This window comes from Sarcophilus harrisii, chromosome 4 (genome assembly GCF_902635505.1).
Source record: "Sarcophilus harrisii chromosome 4, mSarHar1.11, whole genome shotgun sequence".
Classification (NCBI taxonomy): Eukaryota; Metazoa; Chordata; class Mammalia; order Dasyuromorphia; family Dasyuridae; genus Sarcophilus; species Sarcophilus harrisii.
In genome coordinates this window covers 417654320-417682200 of record NC_045429.1, presented here as the reverse complement: position 1 = coordinate 417682200, position 27881 = coordinate 417654320, and the positions used below count along the sequence as shown (strand labels likewise).

The following is a 27881-nucleotide window of genomic DNA, read 5'->3' as shown; positions in this document are numbered from 1 at the left end:
CCACAGAGAGCTGTTGCCACCAACACTCCTGCCATGTCTAAACCAATATTTTCCTGAAGCATTTTTTTCTTTATTTGCTTTCAACTCCTGGCATGGCTAAAAATGGTGAAAACAATCATAAATAGTAGAAATGTTGGCAATCTAGAAAACAAGAAACTATATCTACCTACAGAGCTACGTATTTGTCTATCCATATTTGTTGTTATTTTCAATAGAGTCCAATTTTTATGACCCCATTTTGGGTTTTCTTGGCAAATACTAGAGTGATTTGCTGTCCCCTCCATCTCATTTTAAAGATGAGGAAACTGAGGCAAACAGGGTTAAGTTACCTGCCCAGGGTCATATAGCTTGGTAGTGTCTGAGGCAGATTTGAATTCAGGTCTTCCTGATAATAAAATTAGCATTTATTCTATACACTCCATTTAATGCCCTTAGCAATGTCTTTGCTAGTAGGAGAATGTGAGAAAAGCTGAGGGGGAGGACATCAATTACAGAATGAAAAAATTCTCATTACCTTTCTTGAGGGCACTCATTTCTTCATCTTTGACCCATAGCATGCATGATGCTGTGCCAGGAACTATGGGGGTCAGTGTTATAAAAAGGGAGGAAAAAAAGATACAGTCATCTCCCTTCACCGTGACAGTGTAGGAATGAAGAGAATTTATCTTCCTCCTTCTGATTTGGGCAGGTTTGTTGTAGTGGTTGTTTTAAATTTTAATATCACAGTAATTCTATGCTTTACTTGCTGATTGATAGGAACATGGGGTATGTCAGTATTGCAGGATAAAGAATCCCTTTTTAAAGCTAACATTTTAGTTTCTTATTTCCTTCTTCCTCCACCATCATTCACACCCCTATCACTTCCACTCTATTACCAAATGATACATATTCAAGGAATGCATGTTAATTTTTTTAATAGCTATAACTTTTTATTGCCAGAACCCATGCCTGGGTAATTTTTTTACAACATTATCCCTTGCACTCACTTCTGTTCCGACTTTTCCCCTCCCTCCTTCCACCCCCTCTCCCAGATGGCAAGCAGTCCTATACAAGTTAAATATGTCACAATATATCTCAATATATAATATTGCACACAATATATAATGTGTGCAGAACTGAACAGTTCTCTCTGCATGTTAATTTTAATAGAAAATATTATTTCAAATAATTTTCATGATTTGAATCTGGTATTTTTTTTTTACTGAGACAGTTGGGGTTAAGTGACTTGCTCAGGGTCACACAGCTAGCAAGTGTTAAGTGTCTGGGGCCAGATTTGAACTCAAGTCCTCCTGATTTCAGGACTGGTGCTTTATCCACTGTGCTACCTAGCTATCCCTAGATCTGTATTCTTAACCTGGTGTCTTTGTATTTGATTTTATATATACAGCTATAAATTTATAATTATATTTCAATATAATTACTTGCCTTTATAACCCTATATATTTAATTTTATGCCTTTAAAAAATTATTATGAGAAGGGGTCCATAGAATTCACCAGATTTCCAAAGGGATTCATAATACCCCAAAAGTTAAGAATCCCTGATTCATATCAAGCAGAATTTGTCAACTGAAAGGGAAAAAAAAGATGCCTTCCACACCAAGATCATATAATTACAATTTAGACTTTCCATCTGCTGCTTTTCTAGTTCAGGGAATCAAATGTTGACTATATAAATATAACCTGATCTGAAGATGATGTTGCTGTTGCTGCTGCTGTTGTTTTGATGGTTGTTATCCTTTGTTCCCACATCAGGGAGCTAATGCCATGACATACAAGTAAGCTGGATTTAAGTGGGGAGGGCTGTGAAGGTCACCCACTTCACTTTCCCCTCCAGAGCCAGCTGGGTCCAGTGTCCAGATAGAAATCAGGACAACTGGAGATGGCCCAGGATGCAATCCTGGTCCTCCAGGAACTTCACAGAAAGCCTCATGCAGAGCATGAGGAAAGAAGTATAACTTAGCAGCTCAGGGTACTTTCAGTGTTCTGTATTTCCAGACTAATGAACCATTAGCATCTTACCCAATTCTATCTCACCTAGACCTGCTGGGAAAAACTCAGTTGAGTGGTCCCTTGGATTCTTTTCCAAGTGAAAGCAATATATTTGTTTCCAGAATGTTGTTTTTTTCTCTCAAATCCCCTATATTCATACCCCTTTCCTGCCATCTCCCCAATTTCGATACTACATAATAATAGGAGAAAAACCTACTTTTTCTTCTTCCTTGAAAAAAATGCCACATCAGGTGCTAGAGCAAATGTGCTTCTGGTTTGTAACTCCTAAGAGTTCTTGTGACCAGAATTGGAAAGAGTGCCCTGCAATGAAACTCCCATCTGTGATCTGATTTCCCAACAAGAGTAATTATCAAGTAAAAGCTTTTAATGAAGACAGCTCTAGGCCTGAGATGATGTTTTTGTTCTTATTTGAATTTACCGTAGAGATTAAGGCAGACTAAGCTGTATGTAAAATGGTGGAGCGTGATCGACAGAACATTGGAGTGGGAGCTGGGAGAGACTTGATTCCCATTTTTTTTCTTGTCATCTACCAATTATATGACCATGGGCAATTCAGTTAAACTCTCTGAATCTTAGTTTCCTCACCCATAAAAGGTAATATCTGTAATATCTGTAAGGTAATAACTCTCCATGACTATTGAATTATGAGATATTTGTTATCCTGCTTTGATGGAAGGAAATTTTTCATCCCCTATACTAAAATGACTTGTCCAGTATAAAAATTACAGAGACCCATAGGATTATGAATTGTTAGCTATACGGGACCAACGTTGCCATTTTTTTTTGCACTGGAAGAGAATTTGATTGACTATATTTGGCTGAAGCTTTCTAAAGTACTCCCAGAAGTATTAGTATAGTGTTTCCTGAGCAAATTTGAATTCTTGAACCCACTGTTTCTTATCAGTATTTTCTTGCTCCCAGGACACATGATGGTTCTCTGTCACTATTGCTGACATGCAAGTTCAATGAATCCCAGAACTTTGATCTGGAAGGAACCTTAGAGAAATGTGACTATTTTACAAATGATGAAACTGAGGTCCAAAAATACTCAGTTTTAGAATCTCAGAGCAAGAAAGGACCTAAAATACATCTACCAGCCGATTCCCAAGGGGAAAAAAATCCCTTCTATTTATTAGTCAAGATCACATACTTAAGAAGTAGCAGAATCAGAATTAGAACTCAGGTTCTCTACCTCCAGCCTCTCATAAAGATGTTCAGATGGGTTAACCAAAGGCAGACCTAGGAGAGACAATAACTCTTACTTAAGAAATTTCCTCAAGTATCTCTTGGAGAAAGGACTTCGGGAGAAATTTTGATGTTGTATTAGTACTGTGAATAGTATTTTCAAGACCTTGTGGTTGTCTGATTAGAGTAACACTATTAGGCCTGATGATTAAAGTTGAGCAGCTATGCTAGAAGTAGATGAATAAATTACCACATTAAACAGAGTTTCTACTCCCACAGATCCATTTGTCAGACTCTTTAATCTCAAAGAGCTCAAAGTACTAGTTATTGTTCACAGAATGTTGGGGCTAGCTGGACCCACAGAGATCATCTGCTCCACCCCTGTCATTTTGCAGCAATCACTGAACCTTGCAAAGGAAAAGGAACTTCCCCAATTAGCACAATTGGACAAACGCCCATTTGTCCTTTAAAACAAAATAATAAAAACAATAATAACATTAACTGGCATTGCTATAACACTTCAAGGTGTGCAAAGAATATCCTCACAGAAATTCTGAGAAGCAGGTGCCATTATTATTAAATTTTTCAAATGAGAAAACTGAGGCAGACAGGTGATATAACTTGCCCCGGTTTCACAGCTAGGAAGTTTCTGAATTTTCCTAACTTCCAACCCAGCATATCATTTAGTTGCTTGGATTAACAATCTAATCATGCTTGTGAATCATAAAGTGGTCTTAGATTTCCTTCGCTTTGATCTAATTCAACAACAACATGTAGCACATGAATCAGTGATCTCATCCACTTGGAAATTCTCTCCACAGATCACAGCCCATTTGTGCTTGTCTGTTCTGTGATTCCTATTCATGTTCTCTCAGAAGTTTGCCTTAGAGGGCCAACCTAACATGCTTGGGGCGTTCCTTATTTTCTCCTGATATCACTTGGATATCAGTGGAAAATTCTGGCCATCCACCTGTCATCCCTCACCCTTGATACATCACCAACCCTTCTTCTCTTCCTATTTATTATACATTTCTCTGATTATCACTTTCACTCCTGTTCTTCTGGAGATTTCCTCATTGTTTCTAAGTTGCAGCCTGCTCATCCCCACTATGATCCTCACCATTGCCTTCTCTAAAATAACATTTTAATAAGGATAGGGCTGCAATGATCAAATAAAAATACAGCCTTTTCCCTCAAAGAGTTTATCATTTATAATAGGATATAATGGCCATACATAACTATAACATAAATTAGAATGATAATCATATAGGCAAGGTACCTAATGTTAAATCTCATAGAAGTTAGAAATGATTTTCAGACGAGGGAAATCAAAAAAAAGACATTAATAAGGGAAGTGTCATCTGAGTTTGTAAGAAGGGAGATGTTTTGAAAGGTGGAGATGACAAGGGGGGCGTCCATTATTTACATGTCTCAGTTCCTTCTTCCCAATTATATTCTAAATCCCTTGAGAGCATTGATATGAAGAAAGAAGTTAGAAGACAGCAGTATGAGAAGGGAGATGATGACACAGAGCATACATTAAATAATCCAGGTTTAAAAGAATCATAGAAGAGAAGGTAGTTGAATTCAGATTGTGGGAAGTTAAAGAAGGAATTTATTCCCTATATGCTGCTAGGCAATGAGGAACCTGTGAAGATTTTTGAGTAATGTGTTCAGAGCTGTGTTTTACTCAACCAGTGGTGATGAAGAAGGAGAAGGAATAAGGGCAGAGAGACACCAGAGGTACCAAGACTATTCTAACATGACAGGGGCCAGCCTGAATGAGGATGGTGGCAATGTGAGTAAAAAGAAGGGAACTTATTCAAGAAATGCTGAAGAAGTTAATTGACAATTGATATTAAACATACTCAAATATAGTCACTTCATCAACAATCCTCAGAAAAGGGATAATAAAATTGAAATCCATTAAGAAATTCTTATTCATTCTAATTGACATGGTTTGGGCAGATGGCCACACCTAAAGGAAATATTTTTGTTCATCCACTTTGCCTAAATGCTTTCTAATCCCTTCTGGGATTCTTCTATTCTGATTTAAAAAAAAAAAAAAAAACTTCTTGAAGAGGCAGTTCGTGTTCTAAAGACATATGCTTGTAATTTGTAATTTCATATTCTGAAAATTCTCTGAAATATAGTTAGCTACTGAAATTCTTGAGATCCAGCTTCTTCTTATAAATTACACATGAAAATATACAATCCTCTCTTGGTTTGGATGGCACTGGCAAATTCTTCCACTGATATCTTTCCATTAGTATTTTCCATCTTCCTTCTCTTCCTTGCATAAACAGTGAACATAATTTTCCCAACCGCTTACAGTTGTCCCATTTTCAAATGCTGGTGTTATTTTGGGCATTGGTTGTTGAAAGTAAGAATCCTTCAGGCTCAAATAATGCTAGCAAAGCCCATCTCATGTGGACTGCAACCTGCCTCTTTGACTTGTGGAAAATCATAGAAGTCTCTGCAAAAGTAATAATGTTTCATTTAACATGTATGGGACTACCTGCTATCTAAGGGAGGGGGTGAGGGAAGGAGGAGATAATTTGGAACAGAAGGCTTTGCAAGGGTCAATGTTGAAAAATTACCCATGCATATGTTTTGTAAATAAAAAGCTTTAATTTAAAAAAAAAGTAATAGTGTTTCTACCATAAATTTTTCCTAAAGTATTTAATTCAACAAGCATTTATTAAATACCTATTATGTACCATACTCTGTTTTAGGAAATAGGGAATAGGAGTAGGGCTAGACTTGTGATTTAATTGGTATTGGGACTCCTCCAGTACTGATCCATACCTTCTGTGCCATTTATAGTCCTGAGAGCTAAGACACCAAGTGACAAAAGTCAGTATATGTCAGAAGCAGCTCTTGAACCCCGGTCTTCTCATTCTAATTCTAAAAATGTTAGTTGATTGAGACCAGCTCTCTTTTCTTCATGGAGCCTCTCCAGGGATTGGTAACATGAAAATGGTTCCTTATCTTTTTTTTTTTCCCCTCGTCTATAAAAGAAGATGGTTGGGCTTGATGCCCCCAGGGTCCCTTCTGGCTCTAAATGTATTATCTTAATAAAATCTCATCTTTGATACTAGCTGTGTGATCCCATGTAAGTCACAACTTTAGTTTACTTTCAGATACTTCCAAGGACTTGTTATTACCAGGGAGCTAGCTGGAGCCAGCCTCTAAGTTTTCAATGTGAGCATTTATACCTCAGAAACTGGCATTGCTACAAGTCAGGGCTTGATTTATTGTTATTATTTGTCTAGACTTTAAAAAGTGTTAATAATGAGATTAAATGTGAAAGTGTGTCTGCACGCATATTCCCTCTCCACCGCCCATCTGAGTTCTTAAACATTTACCAGGATACCTCTTTATAGGTTCTGCTTGAGTTTAACACTTTAGTAGAAGAAATTAAATCATTACTAAACTGGATGCCTGGCAACTGGAAGCTAATAAGAATAATAACAACAATAACAATAACTGGTGTTTATATAGTGTCTTAAGGTTTGTTCAGCTCGTTACAGCCATTATCTCATTTGAGCCTAGCAATGCTCCTGCGTATTACTGAACCAAAGATAGATTTTGATCTTCATTGATAGAGGGAGTTTAGTTTACTTTCAGATGCTTCCAAGGATTTATTATTACCAGGGAGCTAGCTGGAGCCAGCCTCTAAGTTTTCAATGTGAACATTTATACCTCAGAAACTGGCACTGCTACAAGTCAGGGCTTGATTTATTGTTATTATTTGTCTAGACTTAAAAATAGTGTTAATAATGAGATTGATAGAGAAAATAAATTAGTAAATAGTAGATAGAGTAAAATAAAAGGAATTCTCCATGCTGGTGAAATCACAGGGTCTTTCCCTATTGCACTTGTGGATTTGTTGAACTCAAATGTACCAGAATCATGCCTGATGTTATTTTTGTTTTTGTTGCTGTTGGATTTTTATTTTGTTTTGTTTTGTTTGGGAGAGACAATTGGGGTTAAGTGACTAACCTAAGGTCACATAGCTAGGAAATATTAAGTGTCTGAGGCTGGATTTGAACCCCAGATCTTTCTGACAGAGTGCTGGTGAGAGCCTGGTGCTTGGAATAACTAATGACTGCAAGATAGCACTGGCTTTGTCCTTCACCCTAAGTTTAAAAGAGTCTGGTCAGAACCATCCCAGGGATGCATGTGCATGCTGGTGAGCCATCACGCCAATAAGCCAGTTCCCTTCTGCCATATAGTGACGAAATTCATGTCAGTCACCCTTCCCTGGACCCTGGAGGATATCCTTGTGGTTTCAGGGGGTGGGTGAGAGAGGGCAGAGCTCCTTTGTGGCCTGGCGACTTTAAACTGCAACCCCTCTTCTGATTTTCCATTTGGCATCAAATCCATCAGTGCCAGAGTGGACAAATGTGTTCCGTCTGGGTGGAATAATCCCAGACAGCTATAAATTAGAGTTTGTGTACAGAGATTCCAAAAATGTGGCCCCACCGTGGGATCTCCCTGCCCATGTCACTTCCTTCCCTCCTCCTTCTCCTCCTCCTCAGGGTTCTCCGTGGTTACAGGTTTGGACGGGTTTCCTCTATCAATAGCATTTCTGCGTTGTATTTTTGAAAACTCGTCATTCCCTAAGATAATTCCACAGGCTAAAATATGTTATTTTTGGCCATGAGGTTTTTCCCTCAGAGGGTCCATAGAAGAAACCTCCTGTCCTGGCCAGGGAGGGTACAAATCTTGGGGATAAACCCTCTATTTACATGGGGGAAACCCACAATCCCATTACTGCCTCCTTCCAAACCAAGCTCTGTCCGGCTCAGTTCTTTCCACTCTTTTCATGGACTGAAAATGAAGATGCCATGACATGCTTTCAAATCAAATTCTATGAAGCACAAAAATCATATTAAAAAGCAGGTAGGCCCTGTTTCCACAGCTATGTATCATATTCATTATTCAATTAGCCTTCTTTCCTAGTATTAAAGAGTCTCCCAGTTATTTCATATTAGGGTCCACTGGCTGGGACTCTCCTGATGTGGTGATCTTACTTTTCTTTTCCTTGCTAGAGCAACATTATTTTTATTTTCTTAGGTCATCTTCTTAGATTTGAGCTTGGATTTGGGGGGGGGGGGAGAGACAAGGAGGAGAAGTTGAAGGAAGAAGAGCAGGAGGAGAAGGAAGGTACAGACATGGAAGAAGTCCTCAAAGATCACAGAACTCCAGAGTTAGAAAAAATCTCAGAGGAAATACTAGTCAGAGGGAACCAAGGAGGAAAGTCCTTTATACCTGTCAATGAATATCCATCAAACCTTTGTCTAAGGTCCTCTGGTGAGAGGGAACCTATTACTTTTTGAAAAGGTTGATTTCATTTTGGGACAGGTCTGGTTATTATACTTATAGAAAGGTTTCTTCCCTCCTTCTATTGAGATGACATATAGGCCAGATACTTCCTGAATCTCATATAAATAGCCTTTTTTTTTGAGGAAGATGAGAGAGGAGAGAAAGAGAGAGAGAGAGACAGACAGACAGACATAGAGAAGAGGAGACAGAGACAGAAAGAAGGGGAAAGAAGGAGGAGAAAGAGGAAGATAGGATGGAAGGAGGAAAGGAAGAGAGAAGGAGGGAGGAGAGAAAAGGGGAAAGAGGAAAAGGAGAAGAAAGAAAAAACATATGTTATGTTTTCATATATGTTTGAGAGAGGGAGAAAGTATGTGTATGTGTGTTCACATATGCTTGAGAATAAGATTTTTTGCAAATAGTTCATTTCGTGTGAGTTTGACTATAAAATGTCAATTCTGATCTCAGGATTCATCTGCATACGGTTGGTACTCAATAAATTTCTGTTCATCGATGAGTTCATTAAAATTCAAGTAGGCCGTTTGAGGACACGGGAAGCCTTCTCACAACCTCGAGGCCACTGGCCAGTCTTCAGATATCCCAGAGTTCTGGAGAGACAAGGTCTATGGGAGCAGGAAGACTTCCAGCTTTAGCTTCTAAAACTTAGCCTTCAAATCGAAGGCTTCAGATTGGTGAAAGAAAGGAAGTGGAGTGATTACTCTACCAGCTGCAGAGTCTGCCCAAGTTTTGCTTGGGCCAGCAATTCAGACTCCACTTCAGGCGACACGGCACACAGACCATGCTTTTTTTTTGCTTTTTTTTTTTTCCAGAAAATTATTTTTTCCTTTCTCACTTTCCATGGAAACTCAAAATAGCAACCAAAAAAAATATGCCTGGGCTGTCTCCCTGCACCATCATCACTTGTCAGTATAGTGGGCAATAGCTATGGGCAGAGAGGGTGTGGGGGATGAAAGGGTTATGGGCTCCATCTGAGGAAACTTTCTAATTGGGGACTGCAGACTCAGAAGATCTGTGGGTCAGCTACTTTGTGGGTTTGGTTCTTTTTCTCCCCTCCCCCATCTCTCCACCCCAGGATTTAGGGGATTATTTCACTCAGTGTGACTTTGCAGCTCTCAAAGTGTCTACTGACATTTCTTACTCCGTGGTGTTGTTGTGTAGGTCCACATGACAAAGGGCTCACGTCTTATTTGAGAGCCTTCTGCCAAGCTCAAAGTACCAGCAATGTAGACTTGGGAAAAGGGGGGAAAGAATTCCTGTTTTTGTTTCATCGTATGGGACTCTTCTTGACTCCATTTGGGTTTTTTTCTTGGCAAAAATAATAGGGTGGTTTGCCATTTCCATCTCCAGTTCATAGAGGAAGTTAAGGCAGACAGGATTATATGACTTGGCCAGGATCACAAAGCTAAAAATTTGTGGAGAAATTTGAATTTATAAAGATGAGTCCAGTGTTCTATCTACTATCACCCAGCTGTCCTAAATAATTCCTAATGAAAATAAAAAAAAGTAGTTTTCCTATTCTGTGGTAACATGTGTAATGGAGCAACTGAACTTGGATTCAAAAGAGCTGGGTTCAAATCCTGGCTCTGAAGCCTTCAGCAAGTTGTTTGGTGAGCTTTAGAAAATTGGATATGATAATAATACCTGTACTACATACGTTGAAGGGTTGTTGTGCGGAAAACACTTTGAAAATCTTGTAAAGTGCTCTCCAGTAATATGAGCTGTTATTATTATCATACAACCTGAGTTCAGATGTAGCCTCAGACACTAGCTGTCTAACTTCTGTTTGCCTCAGTTTCCTCATCTGTAAAAGAATGGTAATAATAGCACCTACCTCCCAGGGCTATTGGGAAGATCAAATGAGGTAGTGTATAGAAAGTGCTTTGTAAATATTAGAGCCATATAGTGAATATTGGTTATTATTATTATTGATTTTTATATTGATGGTGTTCTTACCTTTCCCATCCACGTTTTGTCTGTTCTCTTACACTGGCAGCACCTTTAGCTGCCTTCACAGAGCTGCTGGATCAGATATTAATGATCTTGTTTATCTTTCAGTTGGCAGGATCCACTGTCATTGCTTTTGGCCTGTGGCTTCGGTTTGGAGGCATAGTGAAGGATTTGTCCTCAGAGGGTAAAACTCCTGAGTATTTCTACATGGGTAAGTGAATTCAGATTCCCTAAACTTAGCTTAGGATAGACAAGGGTGGGAGTGGGGATGGGGAATGGGGAAGGTAGGAGGAGGAATAATAACAAAAATGAATTTTTGGAGCTCTTTCCTCACACCAACCCAGAAAGGCAGAGAATGGCAAGGTATAATGATTCCCACTTGACAGATTAAGAAATGAAAGATCAGAGAAATTCTAGGACATATTTATCCAAGGTCAGTGTTAGACTCAGTGTCTGAATCTGAGTGTTCTGCCTGTCAGTCTGGTACAGTTTCCATTCCACTTTTCCAAGAGGAAAATGGGAAAATAAATAAATGAGCATTTATTAAGCATTTACTATGTACAAAGATCTAGGAATACAAATGTCTCTGCTCATGGAGCTCTCATTCTAATGGAGGAGATAGTACATATAGGAGATGTCAGCCCCCAAGTCAGATGGAAAGCTATTCCCTCACCAGCCCTTACCCTTGCCAAACCCTCTACTCTTTAAGGTACAGTGACAAAGCCAAGGGGAATGGTGCCTCCCTTCTGAAGTCATTTCCATATTAATATCCAACAGGAAGAAGGATGGAGTCAGCAGTGCCCCAAGCCCTCAGAAACTGCCCAACAACCTGATATCCCAGGGATTTGTTGGCCCAGGCTGCTTTTCAAAAGTCAGTCGTATGGTCTTAGCACTAGCAGAAATCTTAGAGAGCTTCTCTTTGAATCCCATTCTTTTATAGATCAGAAATCTGAGACCTCGCAAGTCTAAGAAATTTGATCAAGCTTGAAAGAGCATCATCAATAATTCCCTCGGTGTAGCCAATCGAACATAGGATGACAAGATAAGGTCTAAAGTCAAGTCTGGTCTTTATAATAATAATAACTCATATTTATACAATGTGTCAGATGCTTTACAAATATTATCTCATTTGAGCCTCACAACAATCCTGGGAGTTAGTACTATCTTTATCCCCATTTTACAGTTGAGGGAACTAAAACAAACAAGTGTCTTGCCCGGGATCACTTAGCTACTAAGTGTCTGAGGTAGTATTTGAACTCAGAGATCTAGTTTCTGTTCTATGATCTTATAACTTTGTAAGTATTTAATCTCTATGACCTCAATTTCTCCATTTAAAAAAAAGGAGGAGTTGAACCAAATGGCCATCCCAAAGTGGATTGAGTTGCCTTGGGAGAGAACAAGTTTCTTTTCACTGGCAGCTTTCAAGCAAAAGCTGGACAACCACTTTCTATGTAGAGTGGATTCTTGTTCAGATGTGATTCAAAATAGTCTTGGAGACCTGAGATTCTGTGATCCTTTCCAGCTCAAAATCTTATTATTCTATAGAGGAGAAAACAGAGATTCAACCAGTGACTGTCTCAGGATTCCCCAGCCAATAAATGCCAGAATGAGGAGGCAAATCCAGGTCCCTCCTGCCTCCCAAATTCAATGTCCTCTCCTTCTGTCACATTGCTTCTCTGGGGAAAGGGGCACTGATGAGATTGTGGCCATAATGTCATTAATAGTCAATTATTTATCAGTTAGGGACTGACCATATTTTAAAATTATTTTTTAAATGCTGTCTCTTCTACCAAAATATCTCTAACCTAATATCACTCCAGTCTATATGGACTTCTCATATTCTCTCACCTGATTTAATAAAGTGTTTCCATTAAGAGCAAGCCAGCTGTGACTTAGAAAATAGTTACTTCTCTTGCCTTCATTTTTGGTGCATGGTTATTTTAAGGCAGAGGGCAGAAGAGCATCCAGCTGCTTGGCGGTGATTAGTGAAAGGGCTTCATGAAGATAGGGGCCAGGGGAGTTGGTCACCAAGTGAATCACAGGCAGAACTATGTCCCACAGAGAGCAGCAAGATGGTGCCCTGGGACCTCACCAAGCTCCAGCCACCTCACCAAGGCACCTCAGAGGAAGCTTAGAGTTCCTATTCCTTCTCTTCAAGTTCTCTGCCAAGCCCTCTCTTACAAGACTGGCCCTCGGCACTGCCATGTACTCAGCTGGTTTCCTTGGGGTTGGTTTAAAAGGGCATTGAGGATGCTTTCCTGAAACCTCTCTCCAGTTGGATGCAATGTCATTCAACATTTCTATCACAGTGGGCAAAGCCACACACTTCCCACTGCCCCAAGCTGGGCAAGATTGGTCTGGAGTCTTTGTGGTTGAGCAGGTTCTATGGGGCAGATGGATTGAAGCTTCCTCAGTTTGGGAAAAACGAGTTGGATTAGTGGAGGGGAAGAGAGATAAGGAGGAAGTTACCTCTCTGGTTAGGGGGCAATATCGTGAAAACAAAACAGGATCAAAAGCCATGACTAGTTTGGGAGCTGAAAGAGGCAGGGTAGGAGTTTCTGAAGTAGATGCACCAAAATCCCAAGTTCTGAGAGGAGCAGTGAAGGACAAGGCTCAAGGTTCAGAAGGTGATGCAGTCATAGTCATAGTTGTTCATCTGGAAGGCACTTTAAAGACCCTCTAGTCCAAGTTCCTCACTTTGCAGTTAAGGAAACTGAGGCTTAAGAGAGCCACCCACAGTAACTTAGGTTCTAGGGCAGTGGTTCTCAAAGTATGGTCTAGAGAATCCTGGGGATCTCTGAAACCCTTTTAGAAGGTCTACAAATTCAAAAATAGTTTTTATTTCCAATATGGTAAATGTCTATAAATATAATCCAGATAAACAAAAATGCTTTGGAGAAATCCTCAATAATTTTTAATAGGATAAAGATACTGAAAACAAGTTTGAGAACCACTGTTCTAGGGTTTTTACATCTGTATCATTCTGCATCATCTCATTTAGTATCAGTACAAATAGTAGGGCTCTGGGTCATTGAGCAAGGTGAGGAATCGCCTCAATTTGCCGCACTTGGTCGTGAGGACATCTGCCTGTTTCTATAACAGCTAACATTTATGCAGTATTTACTGGTGTGCCAGTTACTGTGCTAAGAGCTTGCAAATTATTATCTCATTAAGACCTCACAACAACACTGGAAGGCAGGTGTTTTTATTATCTCCATTTTACAGGTGAGGTCATTGAGGCAAACTGAGATTAAGTGACTTGCTGAGGGTCACACAGTTAATGTGTCTGAGGTTAGATTTGAACTCAGCTTCCTCAGGCAGTATCCTAGTTGCCCATATGTCCAGCCCCATGCAGTTAGACCCAGCCCTCAGTAAGAAAGCTCCCACGACTGCTTCCCTTATTCTCTGTGGCAGAAATAAAGAGCATGCAGGGCTGATGATACAAAGCCTGCCTGTGAATGATTTATAGTCTAATTGGAGGAATGGACAAATAGACAAATAAGTGTGATATATGAGAGACTATAATGATAAAGGAGGACTTGTACCAGTGGTCCTCAACACTTAATTCCAGCTATGGCAATGTGGTATAGTGGGAAGAGTCCTGTAGTTGGGGTTAAGAGATAAGTGGGTTCAAATCTCCCCTCTGCCATTTAGTGATTGTGTGTCCAAAAGCAAGTCACTACTTCTCTGAGTATTACTTTCTTTATTTGTAAAATGGGAATATCAGCTCTGTATGGCTCACTAAATAGGCAGCTGGTCTCAGAATCGGGCCACATCCAATCCTGATCTGTATCTGGCCACTGGACCCAGATGGCTCCGGAGGGGAAAGTGAGGCAGACGACTTGCACAGTCCTCCCTCTTAAATCCAATTCACCACATATCAAAATGTCTCCTCACCAATGTCATGGTCCTCTTCCAGAATGAAGAACAAACAACAACAAACACTACTTATGGGACCCTGGCAATTTCACTTTTCAATGTCTTGGGCAATTCTCTAAGAATATAAACTGCTGCAATCAATCAACAAATATTTCTTAAGCACCTACTATGAGCCAGCACTTCTAGGGATACAGAAAAATGGAAAAGCTAGTCCCTTCCCTCAAAGACCTAACTGATGCAATGGGGGAAGGGGAGAGTGGAGGCTGTCTTTTATGGGAGATCCCTAAACTAAGAAACCCCAAGCTTGGTCAAAAAAATGGGAATGAGGCACCTCTCTCCCCAGAGTTGTAAGGAGCATAAATCATGGGATCATTACATCTGTATCTGGAATAGATCTTAAAGGCTGCATTGTCCAACTCCTTTGTGTCACATGTGAGGTAACTGAGGTTTTAGGTTACCTGTATGTAGCAGAGCCTGATTTGAATCCCAGTCCTTTGGCTCCTGAGACTTTGTTCTTTCCACAGATCCAATAAAATAAATATATTAATCAATGAGCATTTTGTTAAGCAACTATAATGTACAGGGCACTGTAATAAATACCAGGGATAGAAATGAAATACAACAAGCCCTGTAGTCCCAGTCAATCTCAAGGGACCCTTTCCCCTTCCACTCAGTCCTGCCCTGGCCCTTATCACTTATAGTTTTTGGAGAAATTGAAATGGAAGAAAATAAATAAATGACACTCTTGATTTCTAGTTTCTCTTTCTCCCCGGGGCTGCCACAAACTGCTGGGAAGAGGCTTGAGGATGTGTAAGGGGCAGCTCAGTGTCCCATGACAGCTGACCCATGCATGGGCAGCTTCCCTGCATCCAAGGACTGAACGGTGTTTGGCGAGAATTGATGATCCTTGGAAGTAAGAAAGGACAAGAGGAGTTCAGATGAGTGCTATAATGATAATAGAGTCCCAAGGTCTCTGTAAAGTTCTAATTTAAGTATTTATAGTTGAAATGTTGCCTGTCTAGCAGCACAGCTGCCTTCTTAGGGAATGAGATTCCCCTTTAATGTAGTTCTCATAGAATCATCCCAGAACCCCAGAGCGATTTGGGACCATTCTCACAGAATCAATCCCAGAATCCCAGACAGATGGAACTGGTTCTCATACAATCAATCCCTGAACCCCAGAGGGGGATGGGACTGGTTCTCATGAATCAATCCCAGAACCCCAGAGTGGGATGGGACCGTTCTCATAGAATCAATCCCAGAACCCCAGAGTGGGATGGGACTGGTTTTCACAGAATCAATCCCAGAACCCCTGAGAAAGATGACACCTCAGCAGCCACATAGCAGTCCAAGCCAGACCTGAACAGGAACTCCCTGTTCTCCCTTCATTGTGGGAGACCCCATTTCTTCACAGAACATCCTATTCCACTTCTGAATCATTATCATTGTTTGTTTCTCTTTGACTCCGACCTAAAGTTTGCCTCAATATAGCTTCTCATCATTGTTCCTATTTCTGCCTCTGGAGCTTCTGGAGTAAGAAAAGGGCACTAGAATACAGTGGAAAGAAAGAACACTGACTCTTGAGTCAGGAGATCTGGGTTCAAATTCTGTTTCTTGAATTACTTTGATGACCTTAAACAGATCCCTCAGTTTCCTCATCTGTAAAATAAAGGGATGAGTCTCAATAGTCTTTGAGGTTCCTTCCAGCTCTGGATCCTGTGATCCTAAACCTCATGGTCTTTCCCCAAGGGAACCTTTGAAGTACTTGACAACAGTTATCTTATATTCCTGGTGCCTTCTAGTTTCCAGTTCCCCACAAGTGCGCTCACGTAGCAAACATTCTAGCTTGGCTTCCTCTGAATGCCTTCCAGTATTTTGGGGGGAGTGGTTGTCAAGAACCAATGGAAGAGCCCAAGCAATTAGCATTATGAGTTTGGAGGAATAGAAGAGGCTTGTGGGCTTAAGAGTGTTTGGGGAAAGCCTTATGGCAAAAGTAAAATCATTCCTGGGCCTGGAAGCCTGGGCAGGGCTTGAGGAGGTACAGGGAGTGTAGTTCAGACAGTGGGGCAGGATTCCTGATGTCACGCAGGCAACCCAATTCTAACCTTCCATCCAGAGCCAGAAAGCAAGAAGTTCCTTTGTCTCCATCAGGGCAGAGCAACGTGGAGCCACGGACTCGGTTTGTTGCTACAAATCCCAGAGCATGCTGTTCCTGAGTGTTCCGTCTGTCTAGCCCTCAGCATGGGGCTGAGGGAGCAGTGTTTATCCAGGGTGTGCCCAGGAATCACATTGGCCTATTCTTCTGTTCCAGACGTGCTGGCCCCTCTACTCTGACTGCCAGGATTTTCCAGCCCTGAACCTTGAGGCTTAATGCTTGGAAAGTACAATTGTGCCCAGAGGAGGCAGGGGGTCCACCCTTGGGTAGGAGCTCAGGAAGGAAAAAGAGATTGTTTGATTCTCATAGAAAAGCATAAGCTAGTCATTATATTCAGAAGTTTGCTTGGTAAATCTGCCTACCTCCTGTACTTTCTCCTACATTTTGGAGAAAGAGAACATGAAGTTCTTAAAAAAAAAAAAAAAGACTTTTCAATGAGCCTAACAGAGAAATTGCCCAAGAATATTAAAGAAAACTATTTTAAAAGTTGGGTCATATGTGGGATATGTAAGAAGTACAGGCAACACCCATGTGCCACTAAGCATTTGGATATTTGGAAATGTCCAGGGAGTTGGCAAAGTCTTTTTGGTTTTTCTTCTAGATATTTGGCATTATTAGCCCATACTCTAATTTTAGAAAATAATAACAGAGTAGTGAGTCAATGAAGTATTTATTGAGGAGCTAATTTATAAAGTACTGGGCTAGGCACTGTGGGAAATTAAAAAAAAAAAGTAGACAGTATCGATGCTGTCTTTAAGAGGTCAAATTTAGTTAGGGAATATAAGATCTAATTAAGATGAATTCAAATCTTGTGAACCAAAATTTAATAGGATTTAAATTTAACTCAATTCAAAATTTAAAGTTCAATTCAATAAACACTTATTTTTTAAAATAAAATTTTATTTTTACCAATTATGTATATAGACAAATTTTAACATTCATTATTTTAAAATTTTGAGTTCCAAATTTTTCCCCTCCCTCTTTCATTTCCCCCTTTACTGGACAGTAAGCAATTTGATATAAGTTATACATGTACAATCTCAATAGCACTTATTAAATATCAAAATCACAATCTAAGTAGTCACTATGCTCAGGATGCAAAGAAAAAATAGTAATAATAATAGCTAATATTTAATACTTTCTAAAGCACTTTATACATACTCTCACACTGGATTCTCACAACTCTTTATGGCATTATGATGCTATTATGCCTATCTTAGCACAATGGTGTTAATATCTCCATCTTATGGATGAGGAAACTGAGGCACAGATATGTTCAAGGAGGTTACACACCCAATAAGTGTCTGAGTCAGGAGCCAAACTTAGGTCTGCCTCTCTCCCTACAAGGCCAGAACTTTATCTGTCTACCTTGCCATTTCAATGTGAAGTCTTATGGTAAATCAATTGATTAAAATCAATTAGATGGCACTCAATAGTTAATCAGGCATTTATTAAATGACTGCTATAAAGGAGTTCATGTGAAAAAGATTTAGGGGTTTCAGTTGACTCCAGGTTCCAGGTGAATCAGTAGCTCGTTCAGCTGTAGTCCACATGAAAGAAGGAAAATTGTCCAAGACTTTCAAGGTTGTATTTTATCTCCATAGAATGACATTTGTAATATGGGGTGGGCCCCACACTTTAGAAAAGGTACTAACAAACTAAGGTATAAAGAAGAGAGCGATCACAGTGGTAGGGAGACTTGAGAACATGTCACTCCAAACTGGGCTCCAGGAATTAGAGATACTTATGAGTCCAAAGGAGAGATAATTTGGTGGAGAGACATGATTATGACTTCCAAGTATTTGAGGGACTGTCAATGGAAGAAAGATTATGTGTCATCTATTTTGGACCCAGTGGGAAAAACTGGGAACACCAGATGGAGGGGGCAAAGAGACAGATTTATGATCTTGTGGTCAAGAAAAACTGGCATGATCCCCCAAATGGAATGGCTTGCCTTTGGAAGACCTTGAGTGTTCCTAGAGCAAAATTTGGATAATTGTTTGTTATGGAAGCAGTAGTGGGGATTCTTTTCAGGTATGAGGTACTTTGGATGGCCTCTGAGATCCATTCCAACCTAAACTCTATGGAAAAACATGGACAAATTAACTGGGTAACTGGTAGTAGAAGTAGAAATGTCAATAATCATAATGTCTAACTTTATGTGGCACCATATTAGCAAGGGCAATATTTGCAAGCAGGGCAGCTAGGTGGTGCCATAATGCATAGAGTGCTGGGTCTGCAGTCAGGAAGTTCAAATCTAACCTCAGACACTTAATTAGCTCTGTGACCCAGTTCGCCTCAGTTCCTTATCTGTAAAAAGAACTGGAGAAGGAAATAGCATGTCACTCCATTATTTTTGCCAAAAAAAAACCCCCAAAAGGCATCACAAAGAGTCAAACATGACTGAAATGATTGATACAACAACAAATATTTGCAAAGCATTTTACATATATTTTTTCAATTGATCCTCTCGATAACTCTATAATGGTATATGCTGTTATTATCCCCATTTTATAGATGGGGAGCCTGAGTTTCAGAAAGATGATTGAGAGTTCAGAAAAATAAAAGAGTATTCACTGTGCACTAGAGTAATCTGGAAAAAACTTTAATGGAGCAAGTTGGACTTGTCCCAAACTTTGAAAATAGGAAAATTTGGCTAGGCAGAGAAGAGGAGAACATACCAGGTAGGGGAAAGAGAATGAATGGAAGCTTGCAGGATGAAATGTGAAGATATGGTTGGGAGACAGTGAGTAAGTAGACCAGTCTGACAGGAGGGGAGGGTCCCTAGTGGGGTGTGAGCTAAAAATAGCTCAGGATCATATTGTGTGGGGCCTTGAATTCCAGATGACAGAATTTGTTTGGGACTTGAGCTTGGCAACAGTGAAAGCCAGCAAAGGTTTATAAAGTGAGGGATAAAATGACAAAACTGGGGCTGCTGGATGGTGCAGTAGATAAGCACTGGGCTGAATTCAAATCCAATCTCAAAATCTTAACAGTTACTAGCTGAGTGACTGAGCAAGTCACTTAGCTCTAATTGCCTCCCCCCCAAAAAATGACAAAACAAATATTTTAAGAATTCACCTATGCTCAAAAACCAAGGCTACAAAAATGAAAAGTGACAAAAACTTAAAATCTATTAGAAGCATCTGTCTCAAATACTTCTATAGAAGTAGTATAAGAGAGATGAGACAGATGCTTGGGAAAAGCAGAGCTGAACTGTGAGATTCAGGGAGGGGGACATTTCTTCTTCTGAAGAATCAGGGGTGATCATAGGCCCAATCCCCATATTTTACATGTGAGGAAATAAATCCCAGGGAGGTTAAGTAATTTGTTCATGGTTACACAGGCAGGAATCATTGTAAGCAGGATTTGAATTTAGCTCCTTTGAATCTAGAGTCCATCTTCTGTCCCATGTACTTCCCAGCCTCCCTCATGACTTGCCTAAGGCCATGCAAATAGTAAGTGTAAAGGAAGACATGAGCAAAAGTGGGTACAGAAGTATATAGGAACAGATCAGATAGGATCAGATAGTGGTCCAGCTTGACTGTAATAATGACTCTATGAAGGAGAGCATTGTGAAAGAAGACTGAAAGGAAAGATAAATAGAGCTGGGAAGGATGAATGGGAGCAGGGAGAATGGGAGTAGGGTGGCCAGTTGGAGGCTAATGCCCAAATCGAGCTTGATTGGAAAAACAAAGTGAGTATTCTACAGGAATTCACTGAATGACTGAATAGGACATTGAAAGGTCAAAAATAGTTTGAGACTGAGTAACTGACTAAAGTGACAGTTATAGAACAGTTTGAAAATACTAATTTATCCTTTATAGATGAGAAACTGAGGCAAATGGTGACTCAAACTCCCATCACCTACCTAATGAATTAGCCCTATGGAATTAAGAAATGATTCTAGGTTTTAGGGAATGGAGTTAAGTATTGTTCTAAAAGTACAGAAAGAACTAATAAAGAGGTGGCACAGTAGATAGAGCCCCAACCCTGAAGTCAGGAGGACTTCAAATTTGGGTTCAAATTTGGCCTCAGACACTTAACACTTTCTAGCTGTGTGATTGTGAGCAAGTCACTTAACCCCATCAGCCAAAAAAAAAAAAAAAAAGAACTATTAGAGAAATGTTATAAGCCAAATCAATAAGCATTTATTAAATGCCTATATGTGCCAAATACTATGCTAAGTGCTGGAAAAAGGAGAAAGGCAAAAAACAATCCCTTCTCTCTGGAGCTCACAATCTAAGGGAAACAGAAAGACAGATTTAAACTCAACAAAACGAAAAACTTTCTAACGATTAAAGTTGTTCCAGATCGAATCTACTGCCAAAAGAGATAATAATTAATGACAATGAATATTTTAATGTTTGCAAAGTGCCTAATAGATATTGTCTCATTTAATTTTTATACCCAATCTGAGAGGTACATGTTCTTATTTTCCCCATTTGTGAATCTAAGACTTCAGGATAAGTGATTTATCCAGAGTCACACAGCCCAGAAACCCTTCAGTGAGTATATTTTAAGATCTGAATCTCTATCTGTCAGAAATACTGTCAGAAATATATTCCTGAATTAGGTCATCGAATTTAGAGCTGAGTGGAACCTTAGAAATAAAGCAGGCTCTCTCATTTTATGGATGAAAAAACTAAGTCTCTGGAGTTTAAGGGATGTACACAAATTCTAGCAGCTAATTAGCAACAGACCCATGAGTGCAACAGAAGTCTTCCACCTCAATTCTCCAAATCATTTCTGTTTATCCCAATTGAAAAATCTTACGAATCTTCTGATACAAACCAAAATCATAATGATCAGTAATTTAGATATAATGTATAAAGTATGATGCTATTAGACCACTTCTTTGGAGAGCCTATATCTATTCTGTCACTTTTAGTGACCACAGAGTGCCCCTTGGTAGTACATTTTGTTTTCATTTATTTTCCTTTCTTCCTTCCTTGTCTATTTTTCCCTTTCCAAGACAGTACCTAGCTAAGCTGCAAATGATACTTCAGGTCTTTCTTCGTTCAGGAAACTGGGTAACTATGGAATCACAAAATATTTGACAGAAAAAGACTTTGAAGTTGTCTAGTCCAACTTCCTTCCATTCCATTTTTTTATATGTGGAAACTAAGGCTCAGGTAGGTGTAATGATAAACATGAGATTGGAATCCAGGTCTTTTGACTCTTGCCTCCTCTTACATTTGTGGCAAAAAGCCCCATAGGATTGAGAACAAGGGAACTCATTGTCCAAAGAGTTACAGTTCCTTTTTTCCCCTTCCATATCTTCCCATAATGTCCACTGAAAATCAATTTTTTACAAATAATGATTATATTTCAAATAAGAGGTATAATTATCTTTTAGCAATAAAATTTAAAATGCATTGAGATACCACTTAAGGACTCTGAGGCAATATGAAGTTTTAAAATATCAGCGCTAAATCTTGAAAAATCACTGAGTGCTTTTGGACCAGGAGATTTCAGTTCTAGCTGAATGAAGCATTTTTCAGAGCCCCATTCCAAAGCAATGAAGTCAATTAGTCCATTAAAATATCATTGTTACTTGGTAAAAATAGTTAAACTTGATTGGTTGGGTTCAAGTAGCTATTACAGGAAATATATCATAACTTCCTAGATTCAACTATTGAGATGAATATCAAGAGGTTATGCTGACTCGCTTTCTACCTCCTAGGAAGTTAATCTCTTTATTATGTAACAGGAACAAGAAATTGAAGCCACTTAATGTAGTTTCTCTCCTGCCCATTCATCCGTTCTTTAAAAAAAAAAAATTCTTTTCAATAATAGCTTTTTCTTTTCTTTTTTTTTTATTTAAGCTTATTATTTTTCAGAACATATGCATGGATAATTCTTCAATATTAATCCTTGCAATGTTCCAATTCCCCCCTTCTCCCACTCCATCCCCTAGATGGCAAGTAGTCCAATATATGTTAAACATGGTAGAGATATGTGTTAAATCCAATATATGCATACATATTTATACAGTTGTCTTACTGCACAAAAAAAATCAAATCAAACTGGGAAAAACTTGAGAAAGAAACTAAAATGCAAGTAAACCACAACAGAAAGAGTGAAAATGCTATGTTGTGAACTATACTCAGTTCCCACAGTCCTCTCTCTGAGTGTAACTGGCTCTCTTTATCACAAGATTATTGGAACAAGTCTGAATCATCTCATTGAAGAGAGCTACGTCCATCAGAAATGATCATTGTATAATATTGTTGTTGCTGGCTCTGCTCATTTCACTCAGCATCAGTTCATCTAAGTCTCTCCAGGCCTTTCTGAAATCATCCTGCTGGTCGTTTCTTACAGAACAATAATATTCTATAACATTCATATACCATGGCTTATTCAACCTTTCCCCAACTAATGGGCAGACATTCAGTTTCCAGTTTCTTGCCACTAAAAGGCAGAACAAACATTTTGCACATATAGGTCCTCTTCTCTCCTTTATGAATTCTTTGGGATATAAGCCCAGTAGAAACACTGCTGGATCAAAGGGTTTGATAACTCTTTGGGCATAGTTCCAAACTAGCTTTTTATTTTTCAAAATATATGCAAAGACAGTTTTCACCCTTGCAAAACCTTGTGTTCCAAATTTTTCTCCCTTCCTTCTCCCATCCAATATATGCTAAACATGTGCAATTTTTCTATATATATTTCCACATTTTTCATGTTGCATAAGAAAAAGCAGATCAAAAAGGAAGAAAAAATGAGAAACATCCTTTAAAATTTCTCAGCATTAATCTCCAATCAACAATTCTGACCTTCTTCCCTTCTAGTTATTAAGGCTAATAATCCTATCTGTTCCCTCAGACCCATTACTTCTTACTCCCTCCAGGACTTTGCTCCAGATGTCCTCCCCTTTAGCTTTTGTTTGTCTGATATTAAGGTCTGAATATTTATGTATGTATCTCTCCTGTTCCCATCCCTTCTTCCCTCTCTCCTTCTATCTCTCTCTCCCTCTTTCTTTCTTCTTATCTCTATCTCTTTTTATCTCTGTCTCTCTCTTTCCTCCTTTCCTTCTTTCTTTCTCCCCATCTCTATCTCTTTTTGTCTGTTTCCCACTTTTGCTCCTTCCTCCTGCTCCCTTTCCCTTTCTTTTTTTCTTCATCTGCTGTCAGCTTCCCCTTTGCCTGAAAGTATGTTCAAATGTCCCTTATCCTTAAAAAAAAACCTTTCATACATTCTCCTGTCTTTTTCAATTATCATTCTTTCTTTCTCTTCCTCTTCACTACTATAATTCAAGAAAGCCATCTTTATATGTCCAGAAGGATGCTTTACTTAAATTTTACCTCTCACACAGCATTGTGCTTATAGAAAGAACTTAATAAGCATTCAATAAATGAATGAATGGATGAGAATATATTTATCCCTATAAGTCAGTAGTATTTCTCTGGGATCACTTATTACTTCTTTTTTCTCTGTATCAGTCAACCAATTCTATAAGTGTAGTTAGTTCCTAAGATACCAGGATGCCAGATAGATATTCAATTTCAGTGTCCAGTGGGGGATTGAAGGATTAGAGGTTTCTAAGGAACCAGTAGGAAAAAAGATTCAACAAAGAACATACTGTAATAAAAAAAGAGGTTGGCAAAACCCAGCTGTGATTGGTGGGAGGCAGCTCTTCAAATACTGGATCTTGCTAATCAGATCTCCTCTTCAAGTCCCACATTCATTGTGTATCTCTGTTAAGTCCCAAAGGCTACATTTGGTTCTCCGGAGTGTCCTTGAACCAGATTGGAGAAAAAGTTATATTTTTATTTCAGTGTAACTGGTTTCCTTTGTAACACTGTATATTTTCTCCTACATATTTAAAAGCATTATTCTTAGAAAGAATCCATAGATTTCACCAGACTACCTAAGAGATTTTTCCTTCTTCTTCCCCCACAAAAAAAACCAGTTTAAGAGTCTTTTGGGACTGGTTGCTAAAGTAGGGAAGGGAAATTCTGGTAGCTTGGAAGAAGGGACAAGTTGAAGGGCTGGCAGCAGGATGATTCAGGCATTTCTTACTTGCCAGACTTTCTGTACTTCTTTTTTCAGTGGACTTAGTAGAGTCCCTCAAAGAAAGTTACCTAAACTTTTCCTACCTTCTTTGGGGATGCTTTTCTAAGGGTCCCAGAGCAAGTGCAGAATGGGCAGTGTGACCCCATCAGCCCTCAAGAAGCTATAAAGAAAAGGCACATGCTTTAGGAGATGAAGTCATGTCTGCACCTGGAGGATATTAGCAGTATTTCTCCATGAAGAGGTTGCCCACACAAATAGGAACAACTCAGCAGGCCCAGAGCTCAAGGCCCAAAGTTGACACTCCTTGGGTTGAATCTTGAAACCTACAGCCAGCTTTTGATGGTCACTGGGAATGTTTAAAGAGAACTTCCTGGTGGTGTACCATACGGGAGGGAAAGTGCTCATTCTGAAGGCAACTCTGGCCATTTCTTTTTAAAGCTAAAAATCATTATAATTAATGATTATTAATACAGAAATACATTATCCATCATCCTTAGGGAATGGTCTATTCCTTATAAGTGAATTTCCCAGATTAATGAAGTTCATCTCTTTAGCTAGGTAGAATGTTGAGCCTGGAGTCAGGAACTCATCTTTCTGAGTTCAAGTCCAGCCTCAGACACTTAGTAACTGGATGACCCTGGGCAAATCACTTAACCCTGTTTACCTCAGTTTCCTCATCTGTAAAATGAACGGGAAAAGAAAATGCCATACCATTCCAGGATCTTTGCCAAGAAAATCTCCAAAGGGGTCATGAAGAGCTGGAAACAACTGAAAAATGACTGAAAGCACAGACACCCTCTCACCCACTTTACATTTCAGGCAAAATGGCCTACTTTGGTTTTTTTCTTTGTTCCTGTCCTTCCACAGGCTGTCTCCTAAGAAGTTGTCCTTCCTTTTCTCTGCCTCTTTAAATGAAAATTAGAAAGGATAACTAGCTTGTTGGATGGTAGAGTCTGGCTATGAAAAATATATTGACCTGATTCTAGTATAATGGAATTTATTTGAAAATTTATCATAAATGTAATGTAAAGTCCAATGCTTAGATTTTAAAATTCCTGTTATCCAACCAAACTATTGTTCTGCGGTTTCAGGTGGTCTCATTTTGCATTAGAGAAAAACATTTATTTTGACATTAGACTGATCCCGTTATTTGGCCATTTTACATCTTTTTTGGCCCTCTGTTCCTCAGGGGCTCACCAGACTGTATTAGTGTTGGACTTATCCCAAGCTTGAGCCTTGTCAATAGATTTGTTAAGCAGTCCTGTGTCTGTCCCTGGAACTATATGCCAAAGATGCTAGAGGAAGGGACTTAGAAGAGATGAGGTCCCTTTCCAGTTCTTCATCTCCAAGATTTAAACCAGGATTTAGCTGTCAGCAAGTTCTAGGCAGGAGCTCTTAAGAACTAGGTTCTTGACATGCCAGCTTAGCTGAAGGCAACAAAATTCTGCAAGGAAAGAGATTGATATCTTATGATTGTCATTACTGACTGAGTTTTTGTGCTGGTTTGTTTTTTTTTTTTAAGCCTTATGCTGGGATTTAAATGACCTCTGAATTTCTAGCAAATGATTTAACCCCTGTCAGCCTCAGTTTTCCCATCTACAAAATGGACAGAATAGGTCCCTCCCTGTCTTATCTCAGGATTATTATGAGAAACCAGATTGGTCCATCTCTCAATTCCATGCATTCTATCTCTGGCTATTCCTTTCCTGGAATACTATCTCTCCTCCACTCTGACTACTGACCTTCCTGACTTTATTTAAGTCCCAATCAAAATCCTACCTTCTGGAGCAGCGAGGTGGTGCAGTGGATAGAGCACCAGCCCTGAAGTCAGGAGGACCTGAGTTCAAATGTGACCTCAGACACTTAACTTCCTAGCTGTGTGACCCTGAGCAAGTCACTTAACCCCAAATGCCTCAGAAAAAAAAATCCTGTCTTCTACAGGAAGCCTTGCCCAACTCCTCTTAATTCTAGTACCTTTAATTTATCTGATAATTACATTCATGTACCTTTTAATTACCTTTTATTTAAGGAGAGCCAGTTAAACTAGCTGGGCTCAAAAGGTCCTTGCAGTTTTCTTTAACATTCATTTAAGTTTATCATTTATTAATTTTGAACATTCTTTCCTTTTTAAATTTTGAATTCCAAATATACTCCTTCCCTATGGCTCCTCTCCCAACTCACTGAGAAGGCAAGTAATATGTTATCAATTATACATCTGAAATCACACAAAACATATTTCCATATTAGCCATATTTTTTAAAAAGCAAGAAAAACAAGGTGAGAAAATTATACCTCAGTTTGCCCTTAGAGTTCACCAGTTTACTCTCTGGAAGTAAATAGCATTTTTTCATTGTGAGTTGTTTATAACTCTCTTGGATCACTGTATTGATCAGAATACCCTCATCCTTCACAGTCAATAAAAGTGTGTATACAGTTTTATTTACTAATAAGTCACAGCATTAAAACAGTGCTGCTCCTGTGTACAATGATCGCCTGATCCTTTTCATGGTACTTTGAGTCAGTTCAAATAAGTCTGGCCAGGTTTTTCCAAACCCCCCTCCCATTATTTCTCACAGTACAATATTACTCCATCACAATCAATATGCCGCAACTCGTTCACCTAGTCTGCAGTTAATGAGCATCCCCTTGATTTCCAGTTCTTTTCTATCAATATTTTTATACATAGAGGCCTTTTTCCTTTTTCTTTGATCCTTTCAAGGATTCAGGTTAGTAGTGATATTGCTGGATCAAAGGCTATGGCCTTGGGGCAGTTCAATACTCCTTCAAAAGTTCATTAGTATACTTACTTTTACCCTCTCCCCTCCAGTGCTTGTCCTTTCTGATGGGTGTAAGGCAGTACCTCAGAGTTATTTAAGTTTTTCTCTAATCAATAGTGATTTAGAGCATTTTTTCTTATATGATATTTGAGGTAATTGGATGGCTCATTGGATAAAGCATTGGGTCTGTGGAGTCAGAAAAACCTTAATTCAAATCCAGCCTCAGACACTTACTCGCTCTGTAGCAATTCACCTAACCTCTGCTGTTTATTTTAATCCACTAGAGGAGAAGATGGCAAACTGCTCCGGTATCTTTGCCAAGAAAAGCCCATGGACACCACTGACATGCTATGGTTTATGGGGTTATGAGGTCATAGTTGAGCAATGTAAATAGCTTTTATTTTTTCTCCTGAAAACTGCCTGTTTCTATCCCTTGACTATTTATCACTTGGGGAATGGCTCTTATATTTATAAATCAGATTCGATTCTATCCTTGACATTTTTAAATGCCATAATCCTACAATTCCCATCTTCTACCTTCAGCCAGGTTGCTACTAAA

At 39.2% G+C, this 27881-nt stretch overlaps 1 protein-coding gene across 1 annotated transcript in view; it reads left to right on the top strand.

The window, feature by feature from the left end:
• Positions 1-27881, top strand: part of TSPAN2 (tetraspanin 2) — a 58421-nt gene that overhangs the window by 10286 nt on the left and 20254 nt on the right. Inside the window, exon 2 of the mRNA XM_031967351.1 lies at positions 10601-10703. Within this exon, the coding sequence (XP_031823211.1) occupies positions 10601-10703 (103 nt within the window). The remainder of the gene's footprint in view (positions 1-10600; positions 10704-27881) is intronic.